At 33.4% G+C, this 15,970-nt stretch overlaps 1 protein-coding gene across 1 annotated transcript in view; it reads left to right on the top strand.

Annotated features, from left to right (window-relative positions):
• Nucleotides 1-15,970, top strand: part of CDC73 (cell division cycle 73) — a 138,605-nt gene that overhangs the window by 87,146 nt on the left and 35,489 nt on the right. The window contains exon 11 of the mRNA XM_053606034.1: nucleotides 10,441-10,498. Within this exon, the coding sequence (XP_053462009.1) occupies nucleotides 10,441-10,498 (58 nt within the window). The remainder of the gene's footprint in view (nucleotides 1-10,440; nucleotides 10,499-15,970) is intronic.

The raw sequence follows: 15,970 nt of genomic DNA, 5'->3' as shown, positions 1-15,970 counted from the left end.
AATTGCTCAAGCCCAAAAGTTTGAGGTTACTGTGAGCTGTGATGCTACGATACTCTGAGGGTGACATAGTCTGTCTCAATAAAATTCATGTTTATTCTTTTGAGTTTTTAAAAAATTTTGGTAAGATATAAAATTTGCCGTTTTAGCCATTTTTAAGTTTACAATTCAGTGGCATTGACTACCTTCACAGTGTTTTACAACCATCACTGCTATTCATCTCCAGAACTTTTTATCATTACAAAGTGAAACTATGCACACATTAACCAAGAACTCCTGATTCCTGCCTACTTCTAGCCCCTTGGGTAACAACTCTTCTACTTTCTGTCTCTGAATGTGACTATTTGAGATACTTCATATTGGTGGAATCCAGCTTACTTCATTCATGTTTTAGCACATATTAGAATTTTATTCCTTTTTAAGGTTAAATGACATTCCATTGTATGTGTAAATCTTACTTTGCTTATCCATTCGTCAGTGTTGACATTTGGGTTGTTTCTGCTTTTTGCCTATCATGAATAAATGCTGCTGTGGACTTGGGTGTACAAGTTTCTGTTCATATCCTTGCTTTCAGTTATATATATACTCAAACAGAATTGCTGGATCATACAGTAAATTTTTTGAGGTAGTGTGTGGTGGTACTATTCCTAGCAGCTATGCACAAGAGTTCTGATTTTTCCTTTTTTTTTTTTTTTTTTTTTTTTTGTTAAATAAACAGAGTCTCACTCTGTAGCCCTCTTAGCTTACAGCAGCCTCAAACTCTTGGGCTTGAGCAATCCTCAACTTCCCTAGTTGCTGGGACTACAGGCTCCTGCCTCAATGCCCAGCTAATTTTTCTATTTTTAGTAGAGTTGGGGTCTCATTCTTGCTCAGGCAATCCACCCACCTCAGCCTCCCAGAGTGCTAGGATTACAGGCATGAACTACCATGCCTGGCCTGAGTTCTAATTTTTCTACAGTCTCACTATACTTGTTATTTTCTAGATTTTGTTGCTATTTTGTTATTGTATTTTAATAATAACCATCCTAATGAGTTTGAAGTGATGTCTTGTGGTTTTTGATTTGCTTTTTTACTAGTGATTAGTGATTTTTCCAGCATATTTTCATGTGCTTATTGGCTGTCTGTTTATCTTCTGTGGAGAAATGTCTATTGAAGTCTTTTGCCCATTTTTAAATTGGGTGGTTTATTTTAGAAATTTTTATATAGACTGGCCATTAAATTTCTTATTAGATATGTGATTTGCAAATATTTGCTACCATGAGTTGCTTTTCCCCTGTGTTGATAGTATCTTTTATATAAAAGTTTTAAATTTTGATAAAGTCCTATTTATTTTTTCTTTGTTACCTGTACTTTTGGTTTCATATCCAAGAAATCAATGCTAAATCTGTCATGAAGCTTTTCCTCTCTGTTTTCTTTTAAAAGTTTTATAGTTTTAGCTTTTAAATTTAGGCCATTTTGAGTTAGTTTTTGCATGTGGTATAAAGTAATGGGTTCAAGTTTGTTCTTTTTTTTAAATCTTTTTTTATTTTTACATATACCTGTGTTTATTAGGTTTCCATTCTTTTGCCTTCACAAAATTAAAAAGGCTTGAATTTTAATAACAATGTTTAAAATAAAGACTAGAAACATAAACCTCGTAAATAATGAACGAACATAAATACATTCAGAAAAGGAATCAGACAATTGCTACATCAAAATATTAAGCAATAATATTAATAATGATGTAAAGAAAGTAACATAAGTCAAATAAGAGTATGTCTGTTATAAAATACTTTGAGGTTCAGTATGGAGTCATCAGTTAACTTATTTTTTTTTTCAGTCTCAAAAAATAGACAACTAATATTTATAAATAAAGATAACAGATAATTTCGAAAAACAGATCATGCCAAATCTTATAGACAATAGAAAAAGAAGAAATGCTTCAAAATCATTCTACTTTATCTGGGTACACCTGATATTAAAATTGAAGAAAATATATTATTATAAATATATTCCCCTAGTAAAGGGGAAATGACAAACATATGTCACTTATAAATGAGGATGCAATATCCTAAGCAACCTATTAACAAGTTGAATTAAAAATTAATGTTTTAATAACTACTTTGGTCAAAATTAAATCCAATTTATGTAAGAATTAGTCACTATTCGATTCACAGGGGTCAATCCCTCAGTCATTTCTGATTAAAGTTACTTGAGATTTTACTTTTTTATTTCAGTTAGTCTAGCCATAGGTTTATCTATTTTATTTATTTTTTCAAAAAACTAACTCCTTGTTTCATTAATTTTTTGAATGATTCTTTTGTTTTCAATTTCATTAATCTCTGATTTAATTTTGGATATTTCTTTTCTTCTGCTGAGTTTAGGCTTAGATTGTTCTTTTTCCAGTTCCATCAGATGGCTTGTGATTTGTTGATGTGCTCTCTTTCTGTTTTTCGAATGTAGGCTTCTAAAGAGATAAATTTTCCTCTCAGGACTGCTTTTGCTGTATCCCATAGGTTTTGGTCACTTGTGTCTTCATTGTTATTATATTCAAGGAAGTTAATGATTTCCTTTTGTATTTCTTCCTGCACCCAACTGTCATTCAAGTTCGTTCTTTTATGTGTGGATGTCCAGAATCCCCATTTGTTGAAAAGACTGTCCTTTCCTCATTGAATGGCAACTTTGTCAGAAATTGTTTGATCATATATGCAAGAGTTTGTTTCTAGGCTTTCTATTCTATTCCATTGATTTAAATGCCTGTCTTTATACCAGTACCACACTGTTTTGGTTACTATAGCTTTGTAGTTAAATTTTAAAATCTGGAAGTTTGAAAGCTCCAACTTTGATGTTTGGCTATTTGGAATCTCTTGAAATTCCATGTGAATTTTAGGATGGGTTTTTCTATTTCTACAAAAATGTTAGGATTTTAATAGGGATTACATTGAATCTCTAGGTTATTTCAGGGAGTGCTGAAACTTAATTCTAGTCTAAAACATAGGTTATTTTCATTTTTTTGTCTTTAATTTCTTTCAGCAGTGTTTCATAGTTTTCAGTGTACAAATCTTTTGCTTCCTTGGTTAAGTTTTTTCTTTGATATTTTATTCTTTTTAATGCTATTGTAAATAGAATTGTTTCCTTAATTGACTTTTCAGATAGTTCACTGTATGCAGAAACAACTGATTTTTTGTGTGTTGATTTTGTATTCTGCAACTTTGCCATCTCTAGGGGTTTCTACATATAAATATTGTATAAATATTAAAATTTAAATTAAAAAAAAGAGAGAGCTGAGGTCTCACTCTGTCACCCAGTCTGGATTGTAGTGGAGTTCTGAACTCCAGCCTTGAACTCCTGGGCTCAAGTGATCCTCCTACTTCATCCTCTTGAGTCACTGGTACTACAGATGTGTTATACTATGCCTGGCTAAAAGAGATAATTTTACCACTTCCTTTTGCTTCATTTCTCTGGCTAGAACTTCTAATGCAGTGCTGAGTAGAAGTGACACAAGGACATGTCCTCATCAGATTCCTAATCTTAGGAGAAGTGCTTTAAGTCTTTCACCATTGAGTATAATGTTAGCTATAGGCTTTTCTTATATATCCTGTGACGTTATTGAGTTTCCTTCAATTCTTATTTGAGGGTTTCTTAAATGAAAGGCAATTGGATTTTGCCTAATGCTTTTTTTCTCCTAAATCAATTGAAGGGATCATGAGAGATTCTGTTAATATGGTATATCACATTGATTGATTTTGATATGTTGAATCATCCTAACATTCCAGGAATAAATCTCACTCGGTCATGGTATATAATTTGTCTAATGTGCTTTGAATTAGGTTTACTATTTCTTGGCTTATTCTTGTACAAAGAGCGTTTCTTAATGGAAAGAAGAAGATTTAACAGTTAGTGGTCCCATTTTGTTTTTGGTACTGAACTGAAAACACATAGACAAATACACATGTGTGTTACAAATAACTAAGTATGTATGTAATTGTATTTAGAATTTTAACATTTATTTATACATGTGTATATACATAGTCTCCTCCATTAAATTTCAGGCCCCATGAGGGCACATACTCTTGATTATTGTTTATACTTCTATAGTCCCATTTTATTATTTGGCACATAATATGCTCTCCCTAAATGTATGTAGAATGAAGGAGTGCTGTTTAATTCTCTTGATAATCCTGTATGATAGTAATTTTATAATCTTCACTTAACAGATACATATAAAAAACAATTTACTCAATGTTATAGTGGTAAAGCAGCAATTCTAATCAGATGGATTCATTTTTATTAATGTATATTTATTAAACCCCTGTGATACATCTGACTCTATATTTGGCTTTGGAGGAATAATAGACAATCTCTGATCTGTAGTACTTGCAATCTGGTTGGGGAAAGCAGCTAAGAATTATGCAGCCTTATGAGATGTTATAATCTGAATGTCCCCCAAAATTCATGTTTTGAAACTTAATCCCCACTGTGGTGGTATTAAGAGGTGGCACATGATTAAGTCCTGAGGACAGAGCCCTCATAAATGAATCAGTGCCTTACAAAAGGGCAGAAAGAAACTAGCTTAGGCCCTTTTTTGCCCTTACACTTTCTGCCATGTGAGGAAAAGATGTTTGTTCCCTGCAGAAGATGCAACCACAGGCATCATCCTTCAATCAGAGAGAGTTGCTCATACCAGACACCAAACCTCCTTGCTCCTTGATCTTGGGACTTGGCAGGCTTCAGAATTATGAGAAATGCATTTCTATTATTTACATATTACCCAGATTTGTTGTAGTAGCAAAAATGAACTAAGATTGAAGGATATGATAGAAGTATATACAGAATGCTGAAAAATCACAAAGGAGAAACATTTGAATTACAGGAAGAGAGGGAATGAAAAAGGAGAGAAAGTAAAGTTTGCTGAGGGAAGTCTTCAAACTAGAGGTAATTAGGAATAATAGAATCATAAGTTTTGGAATTAAAATGGCTCAGATTTGTTCTGCTATTTCCTAGCCGTGTGACCTGGGACATCACTTGGATTTTTCAGCTTAATTTTTCTTATCTATAAAATAAATATAACATCTACTTTAATCTGATTCTTTTGAGGTTAGGTGATAACTCAGCCTTTAAGTAGTTGCACCTCTGAATTCAGACAGTTGCTGAGCAAAGGGAAGGAAAGAGAAGATTATTTACCTTCAAATTCCAGGGCCCTTTCTGTTTAAAGAGAAAGAAGTACTATGCTTTCTAAGTATGTTAACTGTTTTCTGTGTTAGCAAATATTGTTGTGCATGAGCCTCCAGTTTATAACAAGTCTAAAAAATTGTGGTTACTATTGAAATGTTTTACTACTGAAAAGTTTTGTGTTTTTTAGCCTCATTGTAATTTGTCCCCATAGTTGCTTTTTTGCTTACTAGGATAGGTTTTCCAAAACACTCTTTTTTTCTTTCTTTCTTTCTTTTTTTTTTTTTTTTTGCAGTTTTTTTTTTTTTGGCCGAGGCCAGGTTTGAACCCACCACCTCCGGTATATGGGACCGATGCCCTACTCCTTTGAGCCACAGGAACCACCCACCAAAACACTCTTTTGAGGGAAGAAAAAAGACCTATTCAGTGTACTTACTTAGAAATTCACATGTTTGTGTAAATATTCTCATATTTGTGAATTCTAATTATTAAATTCTTATTTTATAGAAATAAAGTACTTTTTTATGAAGGCAAAAGCATGCTAGGGTATAGTTCATATTTATATAAGTTTTAGAACATGACTTTTGCTATATTATTAATACATCAGCAAGGAAAATAGATGATAAACTCCTGGAGTCTGTATATATGTATATTCCGTATGTTTTCTTCATTAAGAGTTTTCAGTATTTCATGTTTCATTTAAATAGGACTTTTCAGAGTTAAGTAAATATTATTCTTTTTTATAGTGACACGCTGCATTTTTTATGGTATTATATATTTTTTCCTACTTGTTCAAGTTACAGATACTAGTATTTTGTCTCCCAGTACCAGAAGATTTTAGATTATCCCATTTGCTAAAGTAAAGCAAGCAAGGATTGCTTGTAAACAGCATACTTTGTTTTGTCTTGTTATGCTTTGCAAATATGAGTCTATCACTGTTTTCCCCTTTCCTTTTAATTCAGTTATTTCTTTTCCAGAATGTTTCAAGTCTTGGTGAAATTGTAATGCTCCTAACTTTTCAAGAGAAATCAATTTTCCCTTTCCAGTTAGCACAAATTATCAGCTCTTTGATTGTTTTTGTGCTGATACTTTTCTTTTCTTGGCTGGGTAGTATTATTTTCCCCAATCCAGATATCTTAAAAATATAATTGTCAGGTTATTCTATATTACTGTCAAGTTATTATTTCTATTTCTCAATATATGCCAGATATATTGCTGTGTAGCCTTTGAAAAAGTATATTACTTTTATTTCATCTTTAGAATGGAGGGTGGTGGGATTGTGGTATGTGGTGTCTGTGGTCCCTTATGCAGTGAGGTCTACACTCTACACTATATTGTTTCAAAATAATGGAAATCAGAGTAGAATGTGCTGTAACATCTTGGGTAGTGTTGGCTAGAGAGTCCTAGAAAAGGCAATAAACTAATGGTACGATTAAGGATCTTCCCAATTTTCATCCAAGAAGTTAATTGTCTGCTCTTGTGTCATAGCTATGTAATTCTTTATTTATGTATAAAACTCAAATATTAAGGAAAGTTATACTATAGTGACTTTGACAACTCAAAATTTCAGTAAATCTAAGAAGGTAAAATTAGATAAAATGCTTTCTGTGACAACTGACAGAAATTTGTCTCAATCACTTGAGACCAAAAAAGGTGTATGTGGGATGTGTGGAGTGGTGAGATGGGGAATTTTAGTGGCTCATATAATTAAGAAGGTTTGGGGTAAAGTGGGCCAGGCAGATCCCTAGAACTACATAATAGACATCATAAGGAGGTGTATTCCACCTTTTCTTGTGTTTCACTTCATTCGTTTCTTCTTTTCTCCACGAGTGAAGGGACATGATCATCAGTAATTCTAGGTGTATATCTGAGCCAGGGAGGGGCACTTGATTGACCTACTGTATAACGTATGCCTTCTACAATGGCCGGGGGATAGAATTTCTTGCCAGAAAGAAGTGATAATGGTATCAAGCAAGGATGGCTTACTTGGTGAACAGGAAACACCTATTATTAGTATTTGAAGGGATTAAATTTTGGACTTACTCAAAAGTAGACAAAAATTCCTAAGGGTTATGATTTGTAATGGAAAAGGTGGTTTTTTGTTTGTTTGTTGTTGTTTTGCATTACTTACTTATAATCTCACCTTTTGCCTGACCCATGTTACAGAAGCCATAGTCTTTGTTCATTATAGATACATTTCAGTAGTCAAGTGTATCACTTTTGGTTCATGTAGTTCTCTTCATATGCACGCAATGCTGTATTCTGGTGATTTTGAACTTAGGTCCACTCTTATTCCCAAATAAGAGCTTTGAATTCAATCCAGCCAGACTAATATTCAAATATGGACAGATGCCTGCATATATGTTTAATTTAACATATATGTTCTTGTCTTTTTCTTCCCTTTGTGTATGTAATTAGACCTGACTCCATAAAGCAGTATCTACATATTAGAATATATAAGTGATGTGGTTAAAGTTTACTCCTGTTAGCTTATTATAATGTCTTGTTGATTTATCTTTATGCAGGAGCTTGGGATAAGAAGCTAACATTTCTTTAAATTATATTCACTAACATTTCTTTAAATTAGATTGCCTATTTAATAGTTATTTCTTGGCTTTTGATTTTTAAAAAATGTAGATTAGTTCAGTTCAACCAACATGTGTTAGTTACCTACTGTGCTCTGGGCACTGGAGATTACATGTCACCCCAGTATGAACCTAGAAACAAATATAATCATAAAATTTCCTCCCATTATAAAGGTGTTAAATATTTGATATGCTCTTCTTTTCTTATGACTCATCTTTTCTGATAGTGAAGTTTTACTTTGAGGTAGTTTGGAGAAAGATGACCATATTTTAAGCTTCATGGATTTTTACAAACAATACGTCCATTAAATGAGCACCTAAAATGATTCAAGATTAAATGTACCAATAAATGCTAAATAACTATTTAGTGAGAATATTAGAAAAGGATATTTTATTGTCTTCAGGTGTATTTTGTTTATTTTTATTCATTTATTTTTAACTTTAAGGAGTTTTTGCTAGTTGTTGCTGTAAAGAATGATTTCTGTGACGTTCTAACTGAATGCTGGAATACTATTGTATTGAAGTGATACCATTCTTTTTCTGTTGGTACTAATTTTTTTACTATTTATTTAAAAAATATACTGTGGGATAACCTGCCCTTCTAAATCATTTTACTATATAAAATCTTAAATTTTTAAAGAGAATATATATTTATTTAAAATAAATATTTTTAGCAACATTTCTTTGGATATGTTTCTTTCAATGATATCATGATGCCTGACAACTAAGTTTGTGAATTCATCCTAGAAAAAAGTGCTGTGTACTTCATTGTTCTTCAGTCACCTTTAAAGTCTTCTCCTTGAGAAGCTGTGCACTGATGCCAGTGCCTAGTTCACCCTTCAAAGCAGTTTTGGAACTCTTTCTGGAATGGCCATCATAGCTGTTACATTACTCTTGATGTCCTGAATGTCATAAAAATGTCCTTTTTTTAATATTTCCTTTATCTGGGGCGGCGCTCGTAGCTCAGTGGGTAGGGTGCTGGCCACATACACCGGGGCTGGTGAGTTTGATCCTAGCTTGGGCCAGCTAAACAACAGTGACAACAACAACAACAAAAAAAATAGCCGAGTATTGTGGTGGACGCCTGTAGTCCCAGCTACTTGGGAGGCTGAGGCAAGAGAATCGCTTGAGCCCAATAGTTTGAAGTTGCTGTGAGGTGTGACACAATGGCACTCTACCCAGGGTGACAGCTTGAGACTCTGTCTCCAAAAAAAAAAAAAAAAAAAAAAAATTGCCTTTATCTTTGGGTAAAGAAAAAAGACATTGGGGGCCAGACCAGAAGGAGTAAGGAGGGTGTTCCAATGCTGTAATTTGTTTACTGGCTAAAAACCTCTTTCAGAGATAGTGTCACGTGAGTTGGTGCATTGTTGAGGTATGAGTTGGGCAAGATTTCTAGTTAAATTTTTTTTTAACTGTTTCTCTATTAATGTTTACTTGGTCTGCTATGCTTCTCACAATCAGCTGACAATTTTGACACACAATTCAACAAAGTTTTACAATGTTTTTATTAGTTTTGTTCATTATGGCTACCCTGACATTTCTTCATCAGTGACGCTTTCTTTCCCCTCACAAAAATGTTTAATCCAGTTGTATACTGCCATTTCCTTCATAGCCTTATCCCCATAAACTTGGACTAACATGTCCCTTATTTCATTTCCACTTTTGCCAAGTTTAATAAGAAATTTATGAATGTTCATTTGTTGCTATAATTTGAGCTCTGATATTCTTGCAGTGGCATTCAAAAGCTTGCACCAACAATAATGAATGCCTCTCAGCAAGATGTGCATACTTTAAAACAAGTACAACTGTGAGACACTGATATATATATATAAAACTTTACTGAATTGTTTAAACAGTGCTGCCAACATAAGGGCACAGCGGCAAGTTTTTCACTATTATGGATTCATGTAACTCCCTGATATTCATCATATTTCCCTCTATTAAGTACAATTACAGTAAACTTTATGAATTCATAGTTACAGAATTTTCATTTGTAGCTTTCTGTAAAGAAAAATGTGTTAAGAAAAATTAGTATGAATGATCAATTTTTGTGTATCTTAAGCATTGCAGAGGCTTTTGTTCCTGAATATATAATCGATATGCTTGCAACACCTAGCATATTTCCTGTACATAGTACATGCTCATTAATTAGTTGAGATTTATTATGTAGTTTAAGATACACTCATCTACTCAATTCAAATGTAATAAATCTCATATTCATAAATGTGATTTTTCCTGAATATTTTAAAGGCACTGGATTATTTGAAATGTTTGTGTTTTGTGATGCACTCCAAAGTAACATTGTTTAGATTTTTCTAACAAGAGATTATAAATCATTTATTCATTTTAAGTTGGTTTAAAGGAAAAAAAGTTTATTTTAAAACAGGTAACGACATTTATGAAAATATTAAAATTGTCAGTAATTAAGCAAATCATTAAAAAATTATGTGTTTATAGTAACTACAATATGTTGACTGTTTAAATTTATTTTCTGCTAAAGATCTCTATTCCTCTCTCATGACTAATAGCACAAAAGATAAGAGGGTTTTTTTCCTTAAAAATTATGGTCATAGCACGTTGCACAGAGTAATTGTGTGAGAGAAGCACAGAGTGAGAAAAAGAGATTTTTTTTTTTGCAGTAATTATAGTGTTTGACTGTTACGTAAAGGAACTTTGATGTCACATATCAATTCTAATTCTTTTAAAGGAGGGTGCGTCTGCTCGTAAGACTCAGACCCCTGCAGCCCAGCCCGTACCAAGACCAGGTAAAAATATAAAACCTGTTTTTAATTTATTTTTTAATGATTATAACAGTACATTTTTTTGGATATGTATAATATTTTGAAGAAATTGAAATTTTTTATAAAATACATTGAAGGGTTATCTTTCTTCAGAATGTCAATATTGGTGAAGCATTAGATTTCAAAACTATAAGAATGTACATTAAAATACTTCTTAAACTTCAATTAGTGTCCTTAATAAAACTTTGTATCTTAGCAGAAAGAAATGAAGAAGTTAAAATGAAAATCATGTTGAGGGCGGCGCCTGTGGCTCAGTCGGTAAGGCGCCGGCCCCATATACCGAGGGTGGCGGGTTCAAACCCGGCCCCGGCCAAACTGCAACCAAAAAATAGCCGGGCGTTGTGGCGGGCGCCTGTAGTCCCAGCTACTTGGGAGGCTGAGGCAAGAGAATCGCTTAAGCCCAGGAGTTGGAGGTTGCTGTGAGCTGTGTGAGGCCACGGCACTCTACCGAGGGCCATAAAGTGAGACTCTGTCTCTACAAAAAAAAAAAGCAAAAAAAAAAAAAAAAAAGAAAATCATGTTGAGATATTTATTTTCCTGTCAACTGGATTTTGTAATATTCTTTACTATAGTAATAATTTCCCTAATTGGATTCAAAGATCCTTGATGAAATAGGTTATAAAACTCTGTTTTTGAGTAATTAAGTTATGTCATAAAAAATTTACTTAAATAAATAGATGTAGTTGAAGGATGAAAGAAATTTTTTAAGAAAATGTTATTATTTTAAGATCTGTAGAAATGGCTTAAAGGGCTGTTTATGTGTATTCATTTTCTTACCGATTCCCTGTCCTAGTTCCATGAAAATATGTACAGATGTGATTTTTTTTTTCCTGAAGAAGCATAGCATTATAATTTTAATAGACTGATAATACTCCTTTGATGCTTATAGATTCCATATATCTCTGCTATTGTGTACATACAATCCTGTACCACTTTTAAAAATGTGTTAAATAGTGGTGGTATCAAGTTATTATAGAAAAATTTTCCTTTCTTCATAGTTCCTAAAAGATGGGCCTTTCTAAATGCATGTATATCCCAGCCAGCATGGTATTTGAGGTTTGTTTTGAGTTCGATTTTGGCTTCTGGTGTTTGTTTTATTTTTATGTTTAGCACAATTTCAGTGATGCAATACACCCCCCGCCCCCTTTTTTTAACGTTATCAGTGTTGTTGAAAGTGAGTATGAAGAAAATGAAAAATAGGAAAGGCACAAGCAAGGATTCAAATGAGTGATCTTCACAAATTTGATGGTATCAGTAATAAATAGATTTGGATATCTTTTTATTCACAGTATGTTTACACACAGGCTAATTCTAAAATTATGTCATTTATAAATACTAAATATTTCTGGAAACACTTTAAAAGTATCGTATTAAGAATGTATGGGGCATATATTAGAAGGATTTTATAGGCAATTCACTGTGGCCCGGATCCAGACAGCCAGATCCCTCTTAGACATGGTTAGTATTTTCTTTGTGACAATGGGTTTGTTTGAAATCTTTGTTGTTTCTGGATTTGAGGAAGAGTAGAGAAGAGGAGTACATATTGTGCAGACTCTATTTAATTTAACTAGTAGATGACTATATCCATCTAAAGCCATCATTAGATAGTAAGGAAGAACAGTTAAATTCAACAAATATTATTTCAATGCTTTCCATGTGCTAGATTCTTTGCCAGAAACTAGGAGAAGCTAAAGAAGCTGTTGAAAGGAAGGAAGAAAAAGTGAAAGAAATAGGTATTGACAGATGTAGTTGGATGCAAAGAATACTACCTATGATGTATAGGAATGTTGTGGAGGCAGATCCAGAATTGTTTGTTTTCTTTGGAAGGGAGGGATGAGAGGTTATGGATTGTCAGTGTGAAGATCTCATGAGAAATTCAGAAATTAGATCAAAGGGGAAAAATAGCCACCAGAGGATTCTAACCCAGTTTAATGTTCTGTGATTACAATTGTCTCATTTCACATTTTTTTCAAAATCAGTTAGCATAGTAGTGAAAGGGGTTGGGGGAAGCCCTGATACCTAAACAAGTGATTTTGTTCACATATGCCTTGTGATAAAAAGAAGTTAAAGGGGCAGGGTTTTAATTGGTACTTATGTGATCCAGTGGAAGATCATATGTACAGGGATTCTGAGTCTTTTTCTACTCTTGATATTCGATTGTCCTTTTTCGGTTGTTCTCCCAAGGTGTACTAGGGATTAAAATGATGGAAATATAATATGAACTAATGCCCCTTAGTATGTCAGATCTTCTGATATCCATCCATGTAACTCTCCTCTTAACTGCTTGACACTCATTGGTCTACAGTTCTACCCACCATTCTAAAAGAAATTAGGTTTTTAGTTCTCATTTGGCAGTACTGTCTGGTTTTTGGTAGCAGTTTGAAATCTTGATTTGTCCTGGTTAGCATGAATATTTTTATTTTGCTGCAGAAATGTTAAATGTATCTGCTTAGGGTGTACAGCCCAGTTTATTTAATAGTAACATGTTCACCTATATTATCTCTTTAAAATCTGAAAATATGCAAGTACCCAGAATATAGCTGGCAGTGTAAGAGGAGAGATTATAGAATTATAACTGTTATTTGTTGGTTAGAGTTTATATCATTTGGAGATGGGGGACTGAACCTCCTATTCTTTCCTTGAGAATCAAGGATAGAGTTCTATTTTTGAGCATTTTTAAGTTTTCATTTCCCTTTTCTTACTAGGTACCATTCTGCCAGGCATATCTCTGGAAAATTTTAATGTTTCAAAGTGTTTACATTTCAACACTTTAAACCTTGAAACCTCTAAAAATGTCCAGTCTCTAAAAATTCATTTAGGTAATATAACTAACAAAAAGCACTTGTTTTCCAGTTGATTCAGAAATATAAGTATTTGATAAGTAATAGCCCTGGATTTGTCTGTCATTTCCTTTTTGTAGCCAGATTAAATCTCTTGCACATATCCCTATCCTTCTCCCCTCTTTCTAATGAATATACAGTCCATACTTCACTTATCCAGCTTTAATTCTTTACTTCTAATTCATAAATCTTCTGACATAGTTGCCCTACAGCTCTAGTTTAACTGCTTAATATCACTCGTATGAGATTAAAAGGGTTAGCTCCTGTATATTTGATGCAGATTTCTAATGTTATTCATTCATCTAACTTATAACCTAAGTACTGGTTGAAGTACATCTAGTGTCATTTCATAGTTTTTAACCTATGTGCTGTTGATCTCCAAATTTGTATCTCCAATTCAGACATCTCTTCTTATCTATAGAATGTTACATTAACTATGTAATGTCTGGACATACCATCAGCATTTTAAAATGAATTAAAATTTTTTTCTTTGATGTTTTCCCCAAGATCTCTTATTGTATACTCTTCAGCTTCTTTATAAATAAGTGGCATCACCATCAGCTCTGTTTCTTATGTAAAAAACTTAGGACTTATTTTTCTTTTCTTTTATTTTATTATTATTTTTTTTTTTGTAGAGACAGAGCACTTTCTGGCCCTCGGTGGAGTGCCGTGGCCTCACACAGCTCACAGCAACCTCCAACTCCTGGGCTTAAGCGATTCTCTTGCCTCAGCCTCCCGAGTAGCTGGGACTACAGGCGCCCGCCACAACGCCCGGCTAAGGACTTATTTTTCATTCATTGCATTTCTTTACTTCTTTCCTCATCTGTCAGTGGGTTCTGTCAGATTTACCTTTTCTGTATTCCAGATTTACTATTTCTCTTTATCTCTACTACCATAATTCCAGTTGAAACCATCATTTCTATAGACCAGTACACACATCCTAAAAGTGTGGTTTGCAGAGTGTCAATCTGCAACCTTTTTATTTCTGGTTCCTATTAAGATACATGTAGAAATTGGAGGGTAAGATATTCATTGTTACTATATTTTGTTTGGCCCTGGATTGGAATTTAAAATGAAAACCAAAACTCATTTTTAATCATACAGTTTCAGTACTACTATTGTAATATTCCTAACTGTGCTTTCTGCTTTCACACTTATGCCCCTTTTGATCCTTTATCTAAATTCATTGTTTTTCCCTTACAGGTATGGCATGAAAATCAAATCATGTCACCCTCTGACTTAAAAGTTACTGGACTTCCTGTTGGCACCTAAATACAAACTTAACATTATGTAAAAGGCCCTACGTGAATTGATTCCTGCTTATATTTTTAACCTCATCTCCTATCATTCTTCCTTTCTTTCCCCTGATCTACACACTAGCCTTGTTTCATTTCCACAAGAGTAGTAGTTTCTTCCTGCCTTAGGTATTTGCCACATTCCTGCCTCTTAACTAGACTGTTTGTTCACCCACTTGTTCTTTACAAATTGGCTGCTTTTCATCCTTCAAATTTCATCTTAAATGCCACTTTGTTTGAGAGGCTTTTTCTAAGCATGCTATCTAAAGGACATTTCTGCCAGTGTATATGCATTTTTGTTTCTTAATAACTTTTATTAATATATATATATTTGTTTGTATTTTTGTTTATGGTCTGGCTCCCCTCCTCTACTAAAAGCTGTCTGAAAACAGGGATTACTTTTGTTTTCCCATCTATAAATAACTTAGCAGAGTGCCTTGTATATAGGCTTTGTATAAATATTTCTTTATAATTACATTTGAAGTCAAGCAAAGCAACAATAATAATATTTCTTATGGTTTATTCTTAGCTTGCAAATTGGCAGTCAGTGTATTTGCATTAGCGCTGGTAGTGGTAATAGAAGCAGTAGCAGTTTAGGGTTCAGTAAATGGTAAATATGTGCCAAGACTTAATTGGCATTATTGTTTTAAAAATTCTCTTAACAATATCAAGATACTGAAACTATTCTCTTTCTTTTAGAGTTGAGGAAACTGAGGCCCAGCAAAGTTAATCAACTTGCTTAGGAAGTGGCAAAATAGGGATATGAAGTAAATATCATCTGAGTACAGACCCTTGCTATTTATTGATTACTATGTCATCCAAACTCCCTGTTGTTATCCATCTCACTGTTAACCTTCACCCTATTTAAAAATCAAGCTCGTAATTGGCATGTTTGCCACAGTGTCTTGCATACTAGGGAATCTGTTTATAGTCTTTCATAGTTATTTGTAAACCTATAAACTTTATTGTTAATATGTACGAGCCTTTATTATAGTATTATATATTTTGCCTTACTCTTATATTGGGTCTTCAGCCTTGAAGTGTTTAGTGTTTCCATAAGTTCCTGATCCTATTTGTGACTTTTCTTACCAAATAAGTGGTTATTTGAGTTGCAAATGTGTTCCCTTCCCCTTCCCCTTCTTTCTGTCCTTTCCTTTAGTTATTTTCAGAGCAGCTCCTCCTGTCTTCTGTTTATCCATGTATCTATCCATTTTGCCATCTCTTTATCTCGCCAACAAATGACAAATATATACTGAGACTGTATTATGTTCTAGATAGCACTATCTAGCTAATCACATTTA

The sequence above is a fragment of the Nycticebus coucang genome, chromosome 10 (assembly GCF_027406575.1).
Source record: "Nycticebus coucang isolate mNycCou1 chromosome 10, mNycCou1.pri, whole genome shotgun sequence".
Taxonomy (NCBI): Eukaryota; Metazoa; Chordata; class Mammalia; order Primates; family Lorisidae; genus Nycticebus; species Nycticebus coucang.
Note: the sequence above shows the minus strand (reverse complement) of the source record. Positions and strands in the feature narration are given on the sequence as shown.